At 45.0% G+C, this 16,111-nt stretch overlaps 1 protein-coding gene across 1 annotated transcript; it reads left to right on the top strand.

The window, feature by feature from the left end:
- The first annotated feature begins 4,008 nt into the window (after positions 1–4,008).
- On the top strand, positions 4,009–14,241 carry LOC108571354. The gene is made up of 15 exons (XM_017933371.1): positions 4,009–4,066; positions 9,500–9,815; positions 9,885–10,220; positions 10,305–10,552; positions 10,634–11,482; positions 11,624–11,806; positions 11,875–12,076; positions 12,149–12,387; positions 12,468–12,595; positions 12,677–12,947; positions 13,033–13,249; positions 13,326–13,451; positions 13,544–13,751; positions 13,811–14,056; positions 14,134–14,241. Exons 1-15 carry the CDS (start codon positions 4,009–4,011, stop codon positions 14,239–14,241), a joined length of 3,735 nt encoding a protein of 1,244 aa, XP_017788860.1.
- Positions 14,242–16,111: the final 1,870 nt, after the last annotated feature.

The raw sequence follows: 16,111 nt of genomic DNA, 5'->3' as shown, positions 1-16,111 counted from the left end.
CGTTGTCCCAGCCTGCGCCAGAATGCCCCTTCGGCCTCGCCAAACTAGACGGCAGACTGGTTTTTGCCCAATTTAGATCCCCCATTGTTCGCCCCGGCCTGGAATGAAAATAGAGAATTGCACCACGGCCCGTATCCGAGCTCTGGCCTCTTGCATAGGAAAACATCAAACAGGCGGACGTATTAGCGGTCCTCCAGCTGCCCGCCTGATTATGCTATACTTCAAATTTTTCCGATTTAAATTTCAAACTTTTTTCCGCATTTTCTGTCTCGTACGAACGAGTGAAGTGTATATTAAAATTTCGGGGAATGTTTGAATATTTTTAGTTTGCAATTAACCCTTTCCTCGGCAGCGGAGATTGGAACGACGTTGAAAATGTGTTGGAGTATTCAAGCTACCGACTGTAGAGTGGTAGTAGACTGATTATCGACCGAAGGAACCTGTCTTTCCAATGCCTGGCTGGTATGCAAGCTACCTTCCCAGTAGCAGGTCAGATTCTTTCGCTTCCAACACGAGAGAGAGATCCCTCCACTTTGAATTTTCCGATATCTAGATCGCCGTGTCAGGGTGGCGAAGCTTTAGGGTAGCTGTTCTTAATCGAACGAATCCTCGAGCGTGTCGTTAAATAATTGAACGAGGGTAAGGTGAAGCGATCGAAGGATGTTGAAACGAAACCAGTTCTTTGAACCGATAGGAATAATGAAACGATTTTCATTCTATTATTCTATCCCGGATGAGGATAGTGAGTTACTGACCGAGTAATTTCATGGATACTTGGCCAACAAGCTACACCCGTTATACAGTAGTGCAATTTTAATTCTGTAGACGCGTTCTGTTGCAACGCGGACACAAGCTTCTCAAAGTTTTGAAGCATAGAAAAAGGCGCGCCGGTGTTACGTGAGGTCAATGGACAAATAGATTTTGCTCGTAGAATCTTAAGCGAAACCTCGAAAGAGGAATTGTTTCTTTTTTTCCTCCGTTCGACGGAGGAAAAGGAATAAATACGTGTGTACTCGTTGTCGAAGCGTTCGAAGGCTTCGTTATTTCGATTGAAAATTTCCGCGAATTCGACACGCGTCAACTTTTTCACAGGCCGGTAGCCTGCGGTGAACGAAATTGAAGATTACGATGCAATTTCAGCGGCAACCACATCGCCGCGTCGCGTCGCGAAGATCAATGTTGCTCGGCTGATCGAGGAGAGCGCATTCCAGGCTGGTTTTACCATACCGAGAAAGAAGAAGAAGAAGAAGAAAATGAAGGGTCGCAGCTGTACAGAAACCGGGGGAACGTTACTCGAGTTCTGGAACAACGATCGAGAGAAACTTCTTAAGGTTCACACCTGTTGAACTTTCATGAGTCGGCAGCTCTCTCGTTGAATCGCTGTAATTGCGCGAAATATTCCCTAACAGATCTGCAATTATCTGCTTAAATAGGAGTACCCGCAGACACGAGGTTGCGTGCCGTTGTAAAAATACCTCGGATGCCAGAAATTCAAGATACGCGTGTTCACCGCGATTTAGATGCAAAATACGAGAGAAAGGAGTTAACCGTTCGTTAATTTTCACTACGCGGTATTATTTGCAAATGAACCAAGATTTTCCACGAGGATCTAGTCTAGTCTGTTTATCGCAATCCTAAAAGTGGAACGTGTACCTCTTACACGATTCGAGGTTGATAAAAATGTGACGAAAAAGGGGACCACTTTGACCTGCACCGCGATGTTCATTCTCGCCAAACCACCACACCATTTATCTCCGGGGGAAACATTCGTTTCTCGATAACGTCGACTGAATGGAAAAGCAGTTGCACGTAAAATAAATGAATGTCACCGGTGATCGATTAATCCCCTCATTCGCGGTCTACTCACGAAATCCCGTTATCCGCACGTGCATACGTTTCGCCACAGGCATCTTGCACAATTGCGCTCGTATCCGTTTAGCTACGTTTTCCCGCGATGTATCTCGAATCTGAAGAAAGGGCAACGAGAATGCAGGTGGAAAATGGCCTCCTCTCTGTGCGCACAGGTAGACACGGTTGTCGCGAACCAACGAGAGAAGGGGGCAGGGATGAACGTCGAAGATGTTCCAAGTCCCGAAAGGATCGAGAGGTAAAGAAAAAGAGAAGAAGAAGAAGCGGAACTCTACCAACCAGAGATGCCAGAATCGCGGAACGTGGGACAAACGCCTAAAAATCTGAAAATTTGATACAAGTAATTTCAATTGTTTACAAAAAATGCGCATTGAAATGAAATATCTGACGGAATGTCATTTTTCGTCCCTCCAAATTTAATTAGAATCCTCGGGGGTCGGGTCTTCTTGTCAAGTGCTTCGCACATCGATAGTTCTCAACTTTGTTACTTCACCGAAAAGCTGCAAAGTGAAATGACCAAATAATTAAAAATAAAAACCGACGCACCGGGACTCAAAGGGAATCTCCCGATTGCTACTCGTCACGTGGTAAGGTGGATAAGCTATCGATACACTTCTGCGAGAGCACGAGGACGGTAGATCGTAGTAGGGGTAAGCGTTTGGCCCACGTCCCACGATTCTGGGCATCGCTGCACCCAAACTACCGTGTATCAGAAAAGAACCCCAATTCACACGGGCCAGGCCCGTTCACATCTTCCACGCGGTTCCCGCAAAGTGTGAGGAAGGGAGCATAACGAAGAAAGACGGTGGAAAGGGGACAGAGAGAGAGAGAAATTTGAAAGTGGAGAAGGGAGAACAGGAGTGGACTGGACGGTAGAGTAGAAACAAGCCACGTAGTATATATGTACAGTGAAGAAGAGTAGTATAGTGCACCATGATGTAGCATGGCATAGTTAAAGTGGGAGAAACCGTGTATGACCGTCCTCACCGTAAGCCAGTCCCGTGTGAACGACCGTGTAGCGAACCTCGAACGAAACTCGTACAAACCTCCAAGGTTTTCGTCCTCTCCTCCGCCGTTCAGGTTCCGATAGCTCACGTAGGATTAATCGAACCGGTGAACCGGCACCAGAACGGCACCGAGGATTTATCGCGCTGTTACACCCGACAGAGGATAAACGAAATGGTACTCCGGTGATTAGAAAGTCGGATAGTCCTGCTTACGGGTGCTAATTCTGTGTGTAAAGTCGATAACACGCTTGTTGGAAGGTTCGGTGCTATACGGATATACCTATCGATAACGATGTGACCAGAGGGATCAGTGCAGTTTCTGTGATACATGGTGTGGTGTGCAACGAAAATTTAAGGGAAAACTTCTACAGAAGCAACGTCGCGAAGAAGTACAACGAAGAGAACGATCCTAGATAATATTCTCACCGTGAAGAATAGTTGAGATAATGATACACGGCAATTAGAGCGGAGGTATTCCAGTTTCATGGTAGGTTTCTAAAATCCGTTTTCAAGTGAAACTTCCTGGCGTAATAAGGACAGCTCGCGGTAGGCGATAATCTCTGTACGAAATCAGCCCGCATGGTATGGCGCATGGGTGAAACAACACTGACACCGTGCTGTTGCTGGCAAAAAGAAGAAACGCGAGAAAGCTGTAGAAGAAAAGCAAGGAGAGAGAGAGAGAGAGGGGGGGTAAAAAGCAGTGAAAATAAGGTGACGAGCGGTGTATCGGCCGAAAAGCTGACGCGTACACCGGACCTAACCGCGGCCAAGTAGGTCAATCGTTGTGCGCGAGAGTGCGAGACCGAATAAAAGAGAAAAAAAGAAAAAAAAGAGGAAGAAGAAGAGAATAAGAAGGGATCGACGAGGGGAGTAGGATCTTCGACGAGGAAAGGAAAGAATGGCGAGACGGGGGCATTGAAGTTTCCACGATGCCAGACGTTTTTACTCGGCACAGGCTCGCGAATCAACATGGCGGCGATCGGCTGGTATCGTGGCACGTTTTACGACGATAAAGACTGGTCCAGCCACGAGCACTCCTGAACGGCTCCTTCGAGGTGTCCTTGACATTAGCCTGACCTTGATCAGGACGAGCAACCGCGGTGCAACCGTTTCACACGGCCAACGAGCAGGGATGGTAGGGCGAACGAGGTCGAAGGTCCTCGTGACCTTGGCACTCGAAATTCTCATAGGTAAGTGAACGGATATTTTAGAATTTACAACCAGTTTAACTAAGACGCGACCTCGTTCAAGTTGTTCGCACTCTCGATTCAGTCTGCGTAGAGAAATTTAGGAGAGACACAACCTGTACAAATGCAATTCAAATTTTACGTCCCCAGCGGTAATTAAACTTCCCGCGGAATATGATTTACGATTCGTTCGAAAGGAGGAACTCGGTGTAACAATGCAGAAGATAAATCGTCATTTCTTTTCTTTTCGCGGCAACGATCAAGGATACACGCCGAAGCCGAAGAACGCGTCTCCGTGGCGCTTAACGATCCTCGCGGATAACATTTTTGCACCGAGTGTGGTCTCTGATTCATAGAGAGAAAGCCACGAGACGATGCAAATATTCGACGAATTAATGCTTGAACCTGTTTGATGGGTCTTTGAAGAGGCGGACACGTGCGGTCGAGTTTTAAACCGGTATCTTGACCTCTGTCGAAAATCCCTTGACGTTCCAGAGGCAAGATCCACGAGATAAAAAGGTACACCTTGCCTTCCAAGTCTGCGTTCGCGAGTCACCGCCTAACGACATTGTCGCGAAATTCTTATCGCTCCGGAATGTTCGCGACAGAGCGAAAGAGAAGCAATTTCTCGAAGATAGCAATTACAAAGATCGACTTAATTGACTTCTGGTAAATTGTAGCGAGAGCTGTTAATAGACGACGATTCGTTATCCGGTTTCATAAAACTTGCTACAAAGCCTATAAACAATTTACCATGAGAATCTTGGAAACACAACGGCGACGTAGCGGCTAGAGCTCGGCGAATATCGTGGAAAAAGGAAAACGTCCAAGTTCGTCGACCTGCGGAGAAGCTAAAACCCCCGGTATAAATAATTCAAAGTGGAGTAAAGCACGGTATAATAAACTTGTTTTAACAAAGCTCGGCTAATAATAAGATCGGAAACGCGTCGAATTAACGAAATCTGTTAACGTGTAAGTTTGAATCGTTGGTTAAAACCAGACACACGTCATAGACACGTTTCAGAAACGCAGAGGAGAAAGCTACAAGCATGACGCGCATTCGTATCCTGGCACGTACCTGTTACCTCGAGATTTTCACATCCAACATAGGTGCTCGAGAGCGCTAATAAAAATTGACGCTTTCACAGTATGCCTGCGTGATCTGAAGTATTCAAACACACGCGGAGCAATAAAATCAATTCGTAAAGCTAAAGGGAAAACGAGATTTCTGCGAGATAGAAATTAGCCATAATATTCAGGCAAAAGTAGGTTCATCGGCCTATGTAAATTTGGTCGTTTTAACGGTCTAGGTACGATTTCAGCCGCAAGGCATACGAGTCATCGACCGCGATTACACGAACGATTAAACGAACACCATCTCGAGATATTTTTTTCTCAATTTCATCTCGCGGAAGTGTTTACGCAATCGGAGGAATTTGCATAAGGTATCTCCTAACGTCATCGTTAACGCGGATGAGCAACGGCACGAAAGAACGTATCCGGCACACAGAGTTTCGTCACTCGACTTTCGCCCAACCAAGTTGGCCGAGAAAGTGTCACGAAATCGCGTCGTACATGGTGGAACGGAAAGTCCGATTGGTTCTCGTCATGTGAGATTTCGTTCCTCTTGAAGAAAGGTAGCGAAGATTTCTCTAAAAAATGCGTTAGTCATAGAAAAACGTCGGTAAACCATGTTAATCCGAAGATCAATTTAGATTAGTTGCAATCTTTATTCTCATCCTGTTTCTCTTTTTTTTTCTTCTTCCTCTTTCTAAAAGTTCTCTCCCGTTCGCTTAATCACGAACGCGGTAAAAGGATGTAAATGCCACGTGGAGAAAGCCTCCCTTGACCCAGCCAGGGCCTGGCACAGTCCACGTGTCGAAGGTCGTACACGTGTACACCTGTCGAAGCTCACGTTCGAGCCACCAAATGTCGCGTTCACCGGCGAAAAGAATAAATATTCGGCTGGAATGGTGTACCGTTAACTCTGCCGTTACCGCCTCGAGAGACGGCGCATAGCTCGAGTCTACGTTTCCACGGATAAACCCCCATTCGACGTCTCTTTATTCTCCTTCCAAGACCACGAAGACGTTGTTCGAATTACGTCACCGGGTTAAACAATACCTCACGCGGCTCTATAAACCCGTGGATAGGGTTGTTCGAGGGCTCGACTTGACTTTCTTCTCGCTCAGAGACGAGCGTAATCAATAACGAGGGGGTGATCGATGGTTCTGCCTGCAGCAAGATGCACCACCACGTTCTTTCGTAGACTAAGTAGTAGATGGCAGAATGAGAAGAAAAAACAAGGGAAAAAGGGGTAGAATTAATTAATCCTGCACACGCGAGATTGTATTAGCGCGACCCAGCCGTCGGTAAATATTATCATTACACAGATATCTTGGCAGGCGATCCAAGGTATCTCTGTATAGAACCGGTACTACATTTTTTACGGACGTTTTGTAAAGAAGACAAAACTATGTTACCTCGTTACCTCACGAGGCGCCGTGTTTACGAGGTCTCGCAATATCTTTCTATTTTCGATACGGCTTTAATACGGCTTATCTGAGAAAAACAACGGGTTGCTGCTTTTTATCTCGCGAACGTACCCTCGAAATTAGACGAAACGAGTGCACACACACACACCTTGTGTACTCTTTATCGAAATTTTCATCGGTGTTTTTTCTCTATCGAGATCGCGTGAAAAACACGCGAGAGCCAAAGTTCTGCCGAGACGGTGTAATTTAATCGGGCGAAGTAAAAGTACGACTGTTGCAAAAGAGCAATTAAAGCGGAGAACGCGTCGGTAATTATTTCGGACAATGACTTCTCGCCGGGCAGACACGAGTGAGGAGTCCCGAGTACGTCCGAAGGATTCAGGACACCTGAAGTTTCGAGGCTGACCAAGAGACTGCATTCCGTTCGCTGCGACAGAATCAACCATGCAATTCACCTACATTCTCACGGGATCCCTGCGCTCGATGCTCTCACGTTAGCGAGGTTATGGTGCTCGTGAACACCGTTATTCGTTCGCGGCATGCCGCGTTTGTAATTATTATTTATGCGATCCAAATAGGAAACGAAAGTCCCATCAACACGTGTGTACACGATATCTAACTGGTTCGTCTAATGGGATCTACGACGGTCACGCGACCACACCGGCAATATGATCGATTAATTAACAGGTCTGCTGGCTGGCTGGAAACGGCAAACGGCAAACCGCTGTCAAACGAATCACTGTAATTTCAATCGTTCACTCGGAACTTCCAATTCAACCTTATCGTCAGTTTCGCCACGCTAGTTAAGGCCGCAACAGCTTCATCGTTTACCCACATTCTCACGCTGTTTCTTCGTGCTACGTCTCGAGGTACGTAATGCGTACCTTGGAAACAAACTCAGCTACAACTGAAACCGTAATCTCCGCGACGATAATAACGTGTGGTCCTGAGCAACAATGCTACGTGATTTCCGCGATGGAAGGAGGACAATTGAATTATCGTGCATTTTTATCGAGACCAGGATAACTGTAATTTTTGTACAGTAACAATTGGAAAAAACGTGAGAGATTTTTTCTCTTCACGGGGGGAGGGAGAGAATCGATCGATTCGATCAGAGAAGGATCTTCCATGCTATCTTTTATACTGCAGAAGTTTTTCTAGCATTTCCGCAGGAATCAAGATCGAGAGCATGTTGCTCGCCGAGTAGAACGAAGCAGCGGTTAGCTTAATTGCGGCTACCAGCGGGCAACTGTTTAAAAATCGTGTCGCTTCGTACGCTGCCTAATGAACAATTAGGCAGATGTAAGTGAAAAAATGATTATTCGCGAGGAAATTCTCCGATAATCTCGATCTATCGACGCGTGTCGCGCTTCGTTCAGGGGGGGAACAAAAAGACGAAGCTGAGTAGTCTTTGAAGACACCGATGTGCTTCATACCTGAACAATCTACTGTTCGCGCTAATGAATAATTAATCGGCAAAACGAAACACCGTGATAAAATCCGCGAGCTATGGAAAGAGATAAATTATGGAAACGTTTGCTATCCATCTCGGACAAAGGAGACGAAGAGAAAGAAGAAGAACGAGCGAACGATGAATTTTTCCATCGACCGATGAAAAAAAACCTCTTTTCGACTGCATTCTATTCCTAATCCGGGCTTTAACGATACGAACCAGCTCCGTTAGATCGTTGTTCTTATTATCCCGTTAACAGCAGCAACTGACTCGGGGCTGGGTATTCCTCGAAACAGTCGGTCAAAGACGGTGAAAGGTCTGAAAAGAAGGAAAAAGTCCTGGTAGGAAAATGATAGCTATAATATGCACACTTTCTACGAGACAAAAGGCTCGAACGGAGGTGGTGTTCGTTCACGAACCGCTGCCTTCGACAACATCGAGACCACGTCGTCTCTTTATCTGAACCAATTTCACGTGGTGCACCGTGGAAACGATTAATTATCTCGGTTAGTATTCCAGGTTTCCACGGGGATATTTAGGACACGGCGATCGTTACTATCGAGTCACGATGATCTATACATGGCCGGTAGTACGGGGGCAATTGTAGTTTCACTTAAATTGCTTCGCGCGTCGTTGAATTGTTGCATAGAAATCTGCCATTGTTTCTGTCCCGTCTACCACGGAATTTCAATGGCTGGTGTGTACCAACTATCGATATAGTTAGGAACCGTGGCCGTAAAATCCAAGCGCACGATGTTCGCAAGAGCGAATGTCGAAGACGAAGGGTGTTCGAAACTATATTCCTACGAGAAAAGGATAATATCCGTAGGGAAGAAGGAAAGTAGCGTAAACGATCGTTTGGGGAAAATGGTAAAACGTAATCTCCGCGAAGGGAGATCGAAAGAATGGCGGTAATTGATTCGTGCCAAAAATGATGTTGGACGATGTCAATGAACCTTTTTTCGCCCCACCTGGCGGAAAAGGCGGAAGGTGTGACGCGAGCAGAGAGAATGTCGAAGAATGAAAGAGGGACGAGGAAAGAGATAGTAGTAATTTCATACGCGTCACGTCCACGGTTGGTCAAACCACTCGATACCGGCCTCGAGAATGTCAACCGTCCCGAGTACCGTTTTCCTCGCCGATCGGCCGTGGATCTTCTCGATTTTTTGCCACTCTCGATCGCTACCCTTCCATGGCTATCGACAACGTCACGTTTCTTGCCATTACCCCCGGCTGATTTAAGTAAATGTCTGATTGATCGAGCCATCGAGGAAACGTGGGATCAGATCGAGTGTCCTTTCTACCTCTCTGCGCGTTTGAAAATGGAGAAGAAACGGGAATTGTAGGAAGAATCGTTCGAGAGTACCGTTTCCAAACGTATTATTTCATCTATCGCCTTCTCACGCTTTAATTCAAATACAATTATCCATTTTCTTCTAGGACAAATTCAAACGGAGATCCGTTGATTTTCTAATGTGTGTGCTGCAGGTGTCTCGGCTATACAGAACGATCGAACATCCTCTAAATCCTCTCAGGAGAATATCGTTCTGAGTGCCAGCGCGTACATGGGCCCGGAAAGGACGTCCAGCGCGTATCACCGCGATGGATCACCCACTTTTCACAGAACCATTCCAGCGTTTCAACTGGAAAGCTCGAAAAGCGTCAGTAACTACGACAAAGATGATACAAGGCTCGAGGACAAAGGTAACAGGCACCAGGAGGCTATCGACGAACTAACCTCTTCGAAACACGTAGACCATATCGATGGAAATAATATCGAACTTTTCCTCGGTACATCTGACCAGTAAGTGGAGTAAAACTTGGCAAATTTTCATCCAACAGCCGATTTCAATCGTTCCTCCTTAATCGACAGTTTTTGGCCAACAACCAGCGAGCCGATGTCGGGGGAAGGACAAGGGGCTCCGCAGAGACCAAAACTCTTGTCGGAGCCCCATCAATTGGCCGGAGTGTCGAGCCAACAGGCACAGTATTTGCAGGCAGTAGATCAACAAAGACGCGCACGCCAAGAGATCCCGAGGATCTATAGTGAGCACGCTCCGCCGCCTATTCTGCAGACCGCCTCTCCTGGACATCGACAGGCAAATCCTGATATACAGGACATCATCACGGGTATTGTCAAGTTGTTGAATGGGAACGTGAACGTTGCTGCCAATACGGTGAGACCACTGAGGCCCATTCAAGCCACTAGGTACACAGTGATACATCAAACGCTTCCAATTACTATACACACCGTTCTCTATTTACCAATATCCCCTTCTCTTCTCTTTTTCAGAATTAACAACAGAGGTCCACCGAGAATTTCGGACGTTCCACCGTTACCACCTGATTTCGATACACCTGGAATGAATCCTCCACCTCCACCTGATCACCCTTATCCATTCGAGAAACCTCCAGCTCCCGACAGACCTCTGATTAATCAATTGCCTCCCGAGAGACCAATCAGGCCTTTCGTTAATGGAGTTCCGTTGCCTGAGCAAATTGTTCCGCAAGGAAATCGTCCTTGGACTTGGAATCGTCCCGGTAATATCGCCGTTTCTTTCCAATCCCGCTAGTTTTACTCCGATTCTTTTTTCTCTTTTTGCTGTAATTCGGGCATTTCAGGTGTAAATAGAAGACCGATCTCCTCGTACAAACCAGTGCAATCGACCTTAGATTCCACTTTCAATAGGGAGAAGGAACAAGACGACAAGCACTCGGACAAACCTCAACACGAGCTGAAACCTGACCATGCGTCCACGGAGGAATCTTCCGTGAAAAAGGAAGAAACCGATCAAAGTGAAACCACTACGAATACTCTGGAGAATGTGACCAAGAGACACGAGGAGAATAATCATCAACGAGACAAGACTACGGAGAAACCGATTAACGAGAATCCAGTGAAAAATTCCGAATCGCAGAATTCTGGTAAAAAAGAAAACAAGCATCAGTCCCCGTCGAAAGAGAATAAAATAAGCAACGAAAGTGCATCGACCACGGTCGAATCTAGCGGCGCGAACAAAATAAACACCACCAAACACCAAGATTCTCCGAAACCTGTGATACCACTGGAGATCCTGATAAAACCGACGAAATCCTCAAAAATCGCCGACTCTCAGGGATCTAATCCCGACACGAGCAACAACGAGAAGCCTAACAGCAAGCAAAGTATAACCAAGGCACCGACTAAACCCTTCGCTACGTCCACCTTAAATGTAGAAACTAGCTCGTCGGTTCAGGTGATAGAGCCAACGAAGACTAAGACGATAATTCAATCGACTGCAATTCCCACTCCGTCGAGTACGATAACACTAGAGCCAAGTAAATCGTCCAATTTCGAAAGTACAATTCTATCCAACTCCAGTGTTCCAACTCCAACGGAGAGTTTGCCTTCGACTTTCACCAAGATTGCATCTACAACGGAGAAGAGTCTAGTTCATACTTTGGGCTCCAATACGTTCTCCAAGAATTCAGGTAGGATATTCACTTGAACGCACGTCTTCGTTGCATTCAGCCTATAATGAATTCCTCACGCGGCCCCGGCGAACGAGTACGGTTAATTAGCTTCCTTTGTAGCAGAGGAAGGCTGTCATGCTCGATTAATTTCCTTTGTAGCCCCTACGGATCGCTATGCTTACCGACCCAGACCTGGGATCGTCCTTGACGATACCTTGGATTACACGGGGACCCAAGGGTTGGCTACTCAACGACCTTACGCACCACCGAGACATCCACCTCTCGGTGATATTTTTGATGTCACGGTCTCGGCTATCCAAGGTCCCGGCGGTGGAGGCTCGGGTAAACATTGGCTTTAATTAAACCGAAACTTTCACCAAGGATGCTCAGTTTTCATGGTTTTCGAACAGGGGAAGGTGTTAGAGTGCCGGTAAACGCTGGAAACGCGGATGTGATTTTAACATCTGCGGTCGATGGTCAAGGATTCGTGAGTATCGACGGGAAGAGAACGTACTTGAATCTGTTTGAAAATTCAGATCGAACATCCACGCACGTTCAACCACAGCCTCAACCGACTAGAACTCAACAACCACCGGCCATTGTTGGCACAGGGTCGGTTGCTTTTGAACATTTCAATTTCAGTTGAATTTTTTGAACTTTCCAATTCAATTCTCTCTTACGCAGATTTGCAGTTGCACAGCCAGATCCACCGGCAGCAACTCCACGACCCAGCGGATCGATTCGAAGGCCCACGTTCCATAGAAGACCAACGCAACCACCTGTCAGAATTGACACTTGCATCGTGGGTGACACGAGCACCTGTGACATCAGTCAGCACGAAGCTTGTGCCACTGTTCAAGGAGTGTCTGCGTGTCACTGCAAACCAGGGTACGCCAGGTTGCAGCACTCCTTGCCGTGCAAAAGTTCGTAGATCAATTGCAAGCCCGACTCTAAGCTACCAATTTCAACGAATTTCAATTAAACCGTGTATTTTCGTTGTTAGAAATTATCAGTATCGTGGTGTCGATCAGAGTGGACAAAATTTACGAGAGAAAAGTTGTATGGGATAGAGGGTTCACCGACAAAGACTCCGAGCCCTATCAGACATTGGCTTACGAAGCAAATCGAGCTGTGAGTTAACTTGATTTCCACCTAATTGTTTCACCGAAAAATCTGTGGAAATATTTGCAATAATTTCCTCTCGTTCACCAGATCGAATCTGCTATGTCGATGACACCGTTTTCGGACGAATATATGGGCTCTTTCATAAATGCCGTGTATCAGGGTGACGTGAGCAAAGGGCAAGGGGGTGTCTTTGTAAACGCAACCCTGAAACTCACTTATGAACCGAGGACAATTAGACCAAGCTTAGCAGGGGAGCTGCAGAGACATCTGCTCGGTGTTATTCACAGAAGGAGCAATAATATAGGGAACAGCGCCCTTTATGTCGACAGTCCTCCTGGGTCCATATCGAATTTGCAAGGTCTGCATAAAAGAAAGAAATAATTCCTAAGTCTGTACGTTGATTTCGAAAAAAGAAAAAAAATGATTCCAACTGTAATCTACAGATTTGGACGAGTGTGCCTCGTCAGAATTGAACGACTGTCACTCGTCGGCAGTCTGCACGAATAATTGGGGTGGATTCACTTGCACCTGTAATCTAGGATTAAAAGATCCTCACAAAGATGACTCGAACGAATCTGGTAGGACTTGTATCTCGTGTCCCTCGACTTACTGCAATAATCGAGGAACGTGCTCTTACCAAGGCGATCATATGCAATGCTCGTAAGTAAATCTAACAATGTAAAAAAACAAAAACAAATATCTATGTATCTCTGAAATGACGTTTCGTTCTCGAAAGGTGTACTGGTAATTACTACGGTGCTCAGTGTGAGGTCGACGGAGAGGTATTGGGTGTGGCAATAGGAGCGTCAGTAGCAGCTTTAATAATTATAGTTCTGACACTAGTGTGTCTGGTCATGTGGAGGTAGTTACAATAATTTACATTTTTCATACGTTCTAACGAAAGAAAAGAAAAGAAGAGAAAAAAGGTAACGTTTTTCTCAACATGTGCTACAGTCGAAGGTGGTCCCGTGAACAGAAATCTGTCGGCTCTCCAGTGTACGGTTACATTCAGGGTGGCATACCTGGCACACTTCCAGGAACTTTGGCTAGGGTCGGTTCTGTGGGCACCCTCGCTTCCGTGAAACAGGGACCACCGACCAATTTGCCACCCTATATGTGGGCACACTTTGGCGACCACATGGCCACTGCGAACGTGTACGCTGTAAGTAAGATTCGTAGGGACAAAGGGATACCGTATCTTCTCCAACACGTCCATTTTAGACGGAGCCTATGGGTCCAACTAGGCCAAGTTCCGCTGTATTTGGATATCCACCGCTGAGTGTCCACGGAACGTTACCACCGGTGCCACTGCCGAGACTTCAACCCCCGGTGAGGCCAACGAGACAAAGACATCAGCCAGATCCAGACAGCTCTGATTCAGAGCCGCAGGACAAGGACAGGGCTGATCTGATACCGCAGAGTAGTGGTTTTCACGTTCCCAGACCAAAGTCTAGATCGTCCTTGGCAGTGAGTATTTCACCACTCTGTCCATTTTTCACCGCGCTTCGCTAGATCGTAGACGGTCAATGACGATTCTATTTCAGAATCAAAGCGGAATCTACAATGACGTGGAGTACGACCAAGGTGACGTGCACCATTTATCGAAAAACAATATTCCGATGTCTACTTACAGGCCGTACTATCGAACGTGAAATCCGTGGAAAGCCTAGTTATACACATATTTCCGATAAGGACGTTCGACTGCCAGAAAAAAAAAAAAAAAGAGATTCTACCTAGGTAGATACTCTAATCTCGAAGCTGTATAACTGATACCAGTTGTTTAAATAAATAAGAAATAATCGTTGGAACACGAAATCAATGCACCTACGTACACGTTCATACCATTGTAAGTCAGTTTCAGCATTACTTAACTTCTAGTTTACTTTATCCTGTTACTTTATGAATATTTATTATCCTGATATTGCCCCCGAGAAAATAACGGAAAAATATTCAGGCTGTTTTTTTCTCCAAAGGAAAACATACAAAACGAAGGGTGCAACACTGCAAACAATTACTGCAAAAGTAATTGCTTACTTAATTTAACTATTTGTGTATCACTGTTAGTTATTTATATAAAACGGTTCAGCGATAAGCATCGAGATAAAACGTGACGCAAATTGAAACCAAAAAGAAAAAGAATTACAATTTTATTAGGGTCTGTTACTTGCCTATTTTCCGTGCTATCTTGCAGTCGCCAATTTTCCGGGATACTTATCGCCGAACCACTGGACAACGCAGCAATACAGTATGTAATATCACACTTATGTTACACAGAAATTTCAAGAATTTACTAATAATTAAGAAGCCTTAGAAATTGCGTCGCAATCATAAAGTACCGTTGCGAAAGAAGCGAAAAAAAAAAAAAAGTAAAAAAGAAAGAAACGAAACGTAAGGATGAAAGGGCAGCGTAGAGAAAACACTCGATAATGCGTGTATCGCGTTGCTGGGTGTGTTCAATACGATAATTCACTATGTTAACTTCTGTAATTATACATTATATATTTTTGCAAATTGAATACAATATACATTTGAAAATTCATGCGCGTCGTCGCTTCTCTCATTTGTCGTATTATCTTCTTTTTTTTCTTTCATTTATCTCTGAATTCTCCGATGCCTAAGGTACAATTCTCCAACAGTGTCAACCAGATGAAACGTTAGCACGCCGGAAAAATACTGTGCGCGATATAATGAGCAAAACGTTCAAAACCCTTTGTTGATCGGTAAACTTTAACAAACACCAAGTATCACGTTTTAAAAACACGTCGAACGGAGAAGATAGAAAAATCGATTGTGCTTGGAAAAAAGTATCGTTTAAACGCTCGGGCGATTCATCGTACGTACATACAAACAACGAACAAAAGTTCGAATCGCGTCGGAGTAAAAGTAGGTATCTGTCGAGAAACAAAGTGAAATCGCTCGAATGGAAATTCCAACTTCGATTACCATTTGGAAGTATTCAACGATTCTTTTTTTTTCTTTGTTCTCTGTTTCTCTGTGTGTCGACGACTCGATAAAGGTGGCACCTGACCTGAGGAAGAGGAGAGAGGACCTCGGAGCATGTGTGTGTGATGATTCGTAAAGATTTGAAAAGGGTACATTGATAAAATTCCAAAAGCTGAGACAAACGGAGTGCGTCCATTTACTATAACTGATTTATACGTAGACTCGAAAGACGAACATTAAAAACAGAGGCTTTCTTTCCCCTTTTTTTTTCTTCTTTTACAACTCTCTGTGCGAATATATCGTGATAAAAAATTTTTGCGATTCTTTTTTTGATTTTTTTCTTTTTCGTTTCACAATGTATGTATACCGCAGAATGAGAATGATTAGAGAATACGTCGTTAAAACGTCGATAAATCCAACACCTCCCGACTAAACTCTCTTATCGGTATTGTATCGAAATTTGATACGGTATAATTAAATATATCGATATAATAGATATGAAATATTGATAAATATATATCATCATCGTCGTGACAACGTAATAATTTTTCATCTGATATATTTAGTTAACATCTTGAA

Source organism: Habropoda laboriosa, unplaced genomic scaffold (genome assembly GCF_001263275.1).
Source record: "Habropoda laboriosa isolate 0110345459 unplaced genomic scaffold, ASM126327v1 scaffold57, whole genome shotgun sequence".
NCBI lineage: Eukaryota > Metazoa > Arthropoda > Insecta > Hymenoptera > Apidae > Habropoda > Habropoda laboriosa.
This window is presented reverse-complemented; position numbering and strand designations above follow the sequence as displayed.

What these genes read in the sequence shown, in the direction of transcription:
- LOC108571354 (XM_017933371.1), top strand. Translation starts at nt 4,009, where the DNA reads ATGGTAGGGCGAACGAGGTCGAAGGTCCTCGTGACCTTGGCACTCGAA. An exon ending in GGCGATCATATGCAATGCTC is followed by an intron (nt 13,250 to 13,325) that starts GTAAGTAAATCT and finishes CGTTCTCGAAAG; the next exon opens with GTGTACTGGTAATTACTACG. An exon ending in AGTCTAGATCGTCCTTGGCA is followed by an intron (nt 14,057 to 14,133) that starts GTGAGTATTTCA and finishes ATTCTATTTCAG; the next exon opens with AATCAAAGCGGAATCTACAA.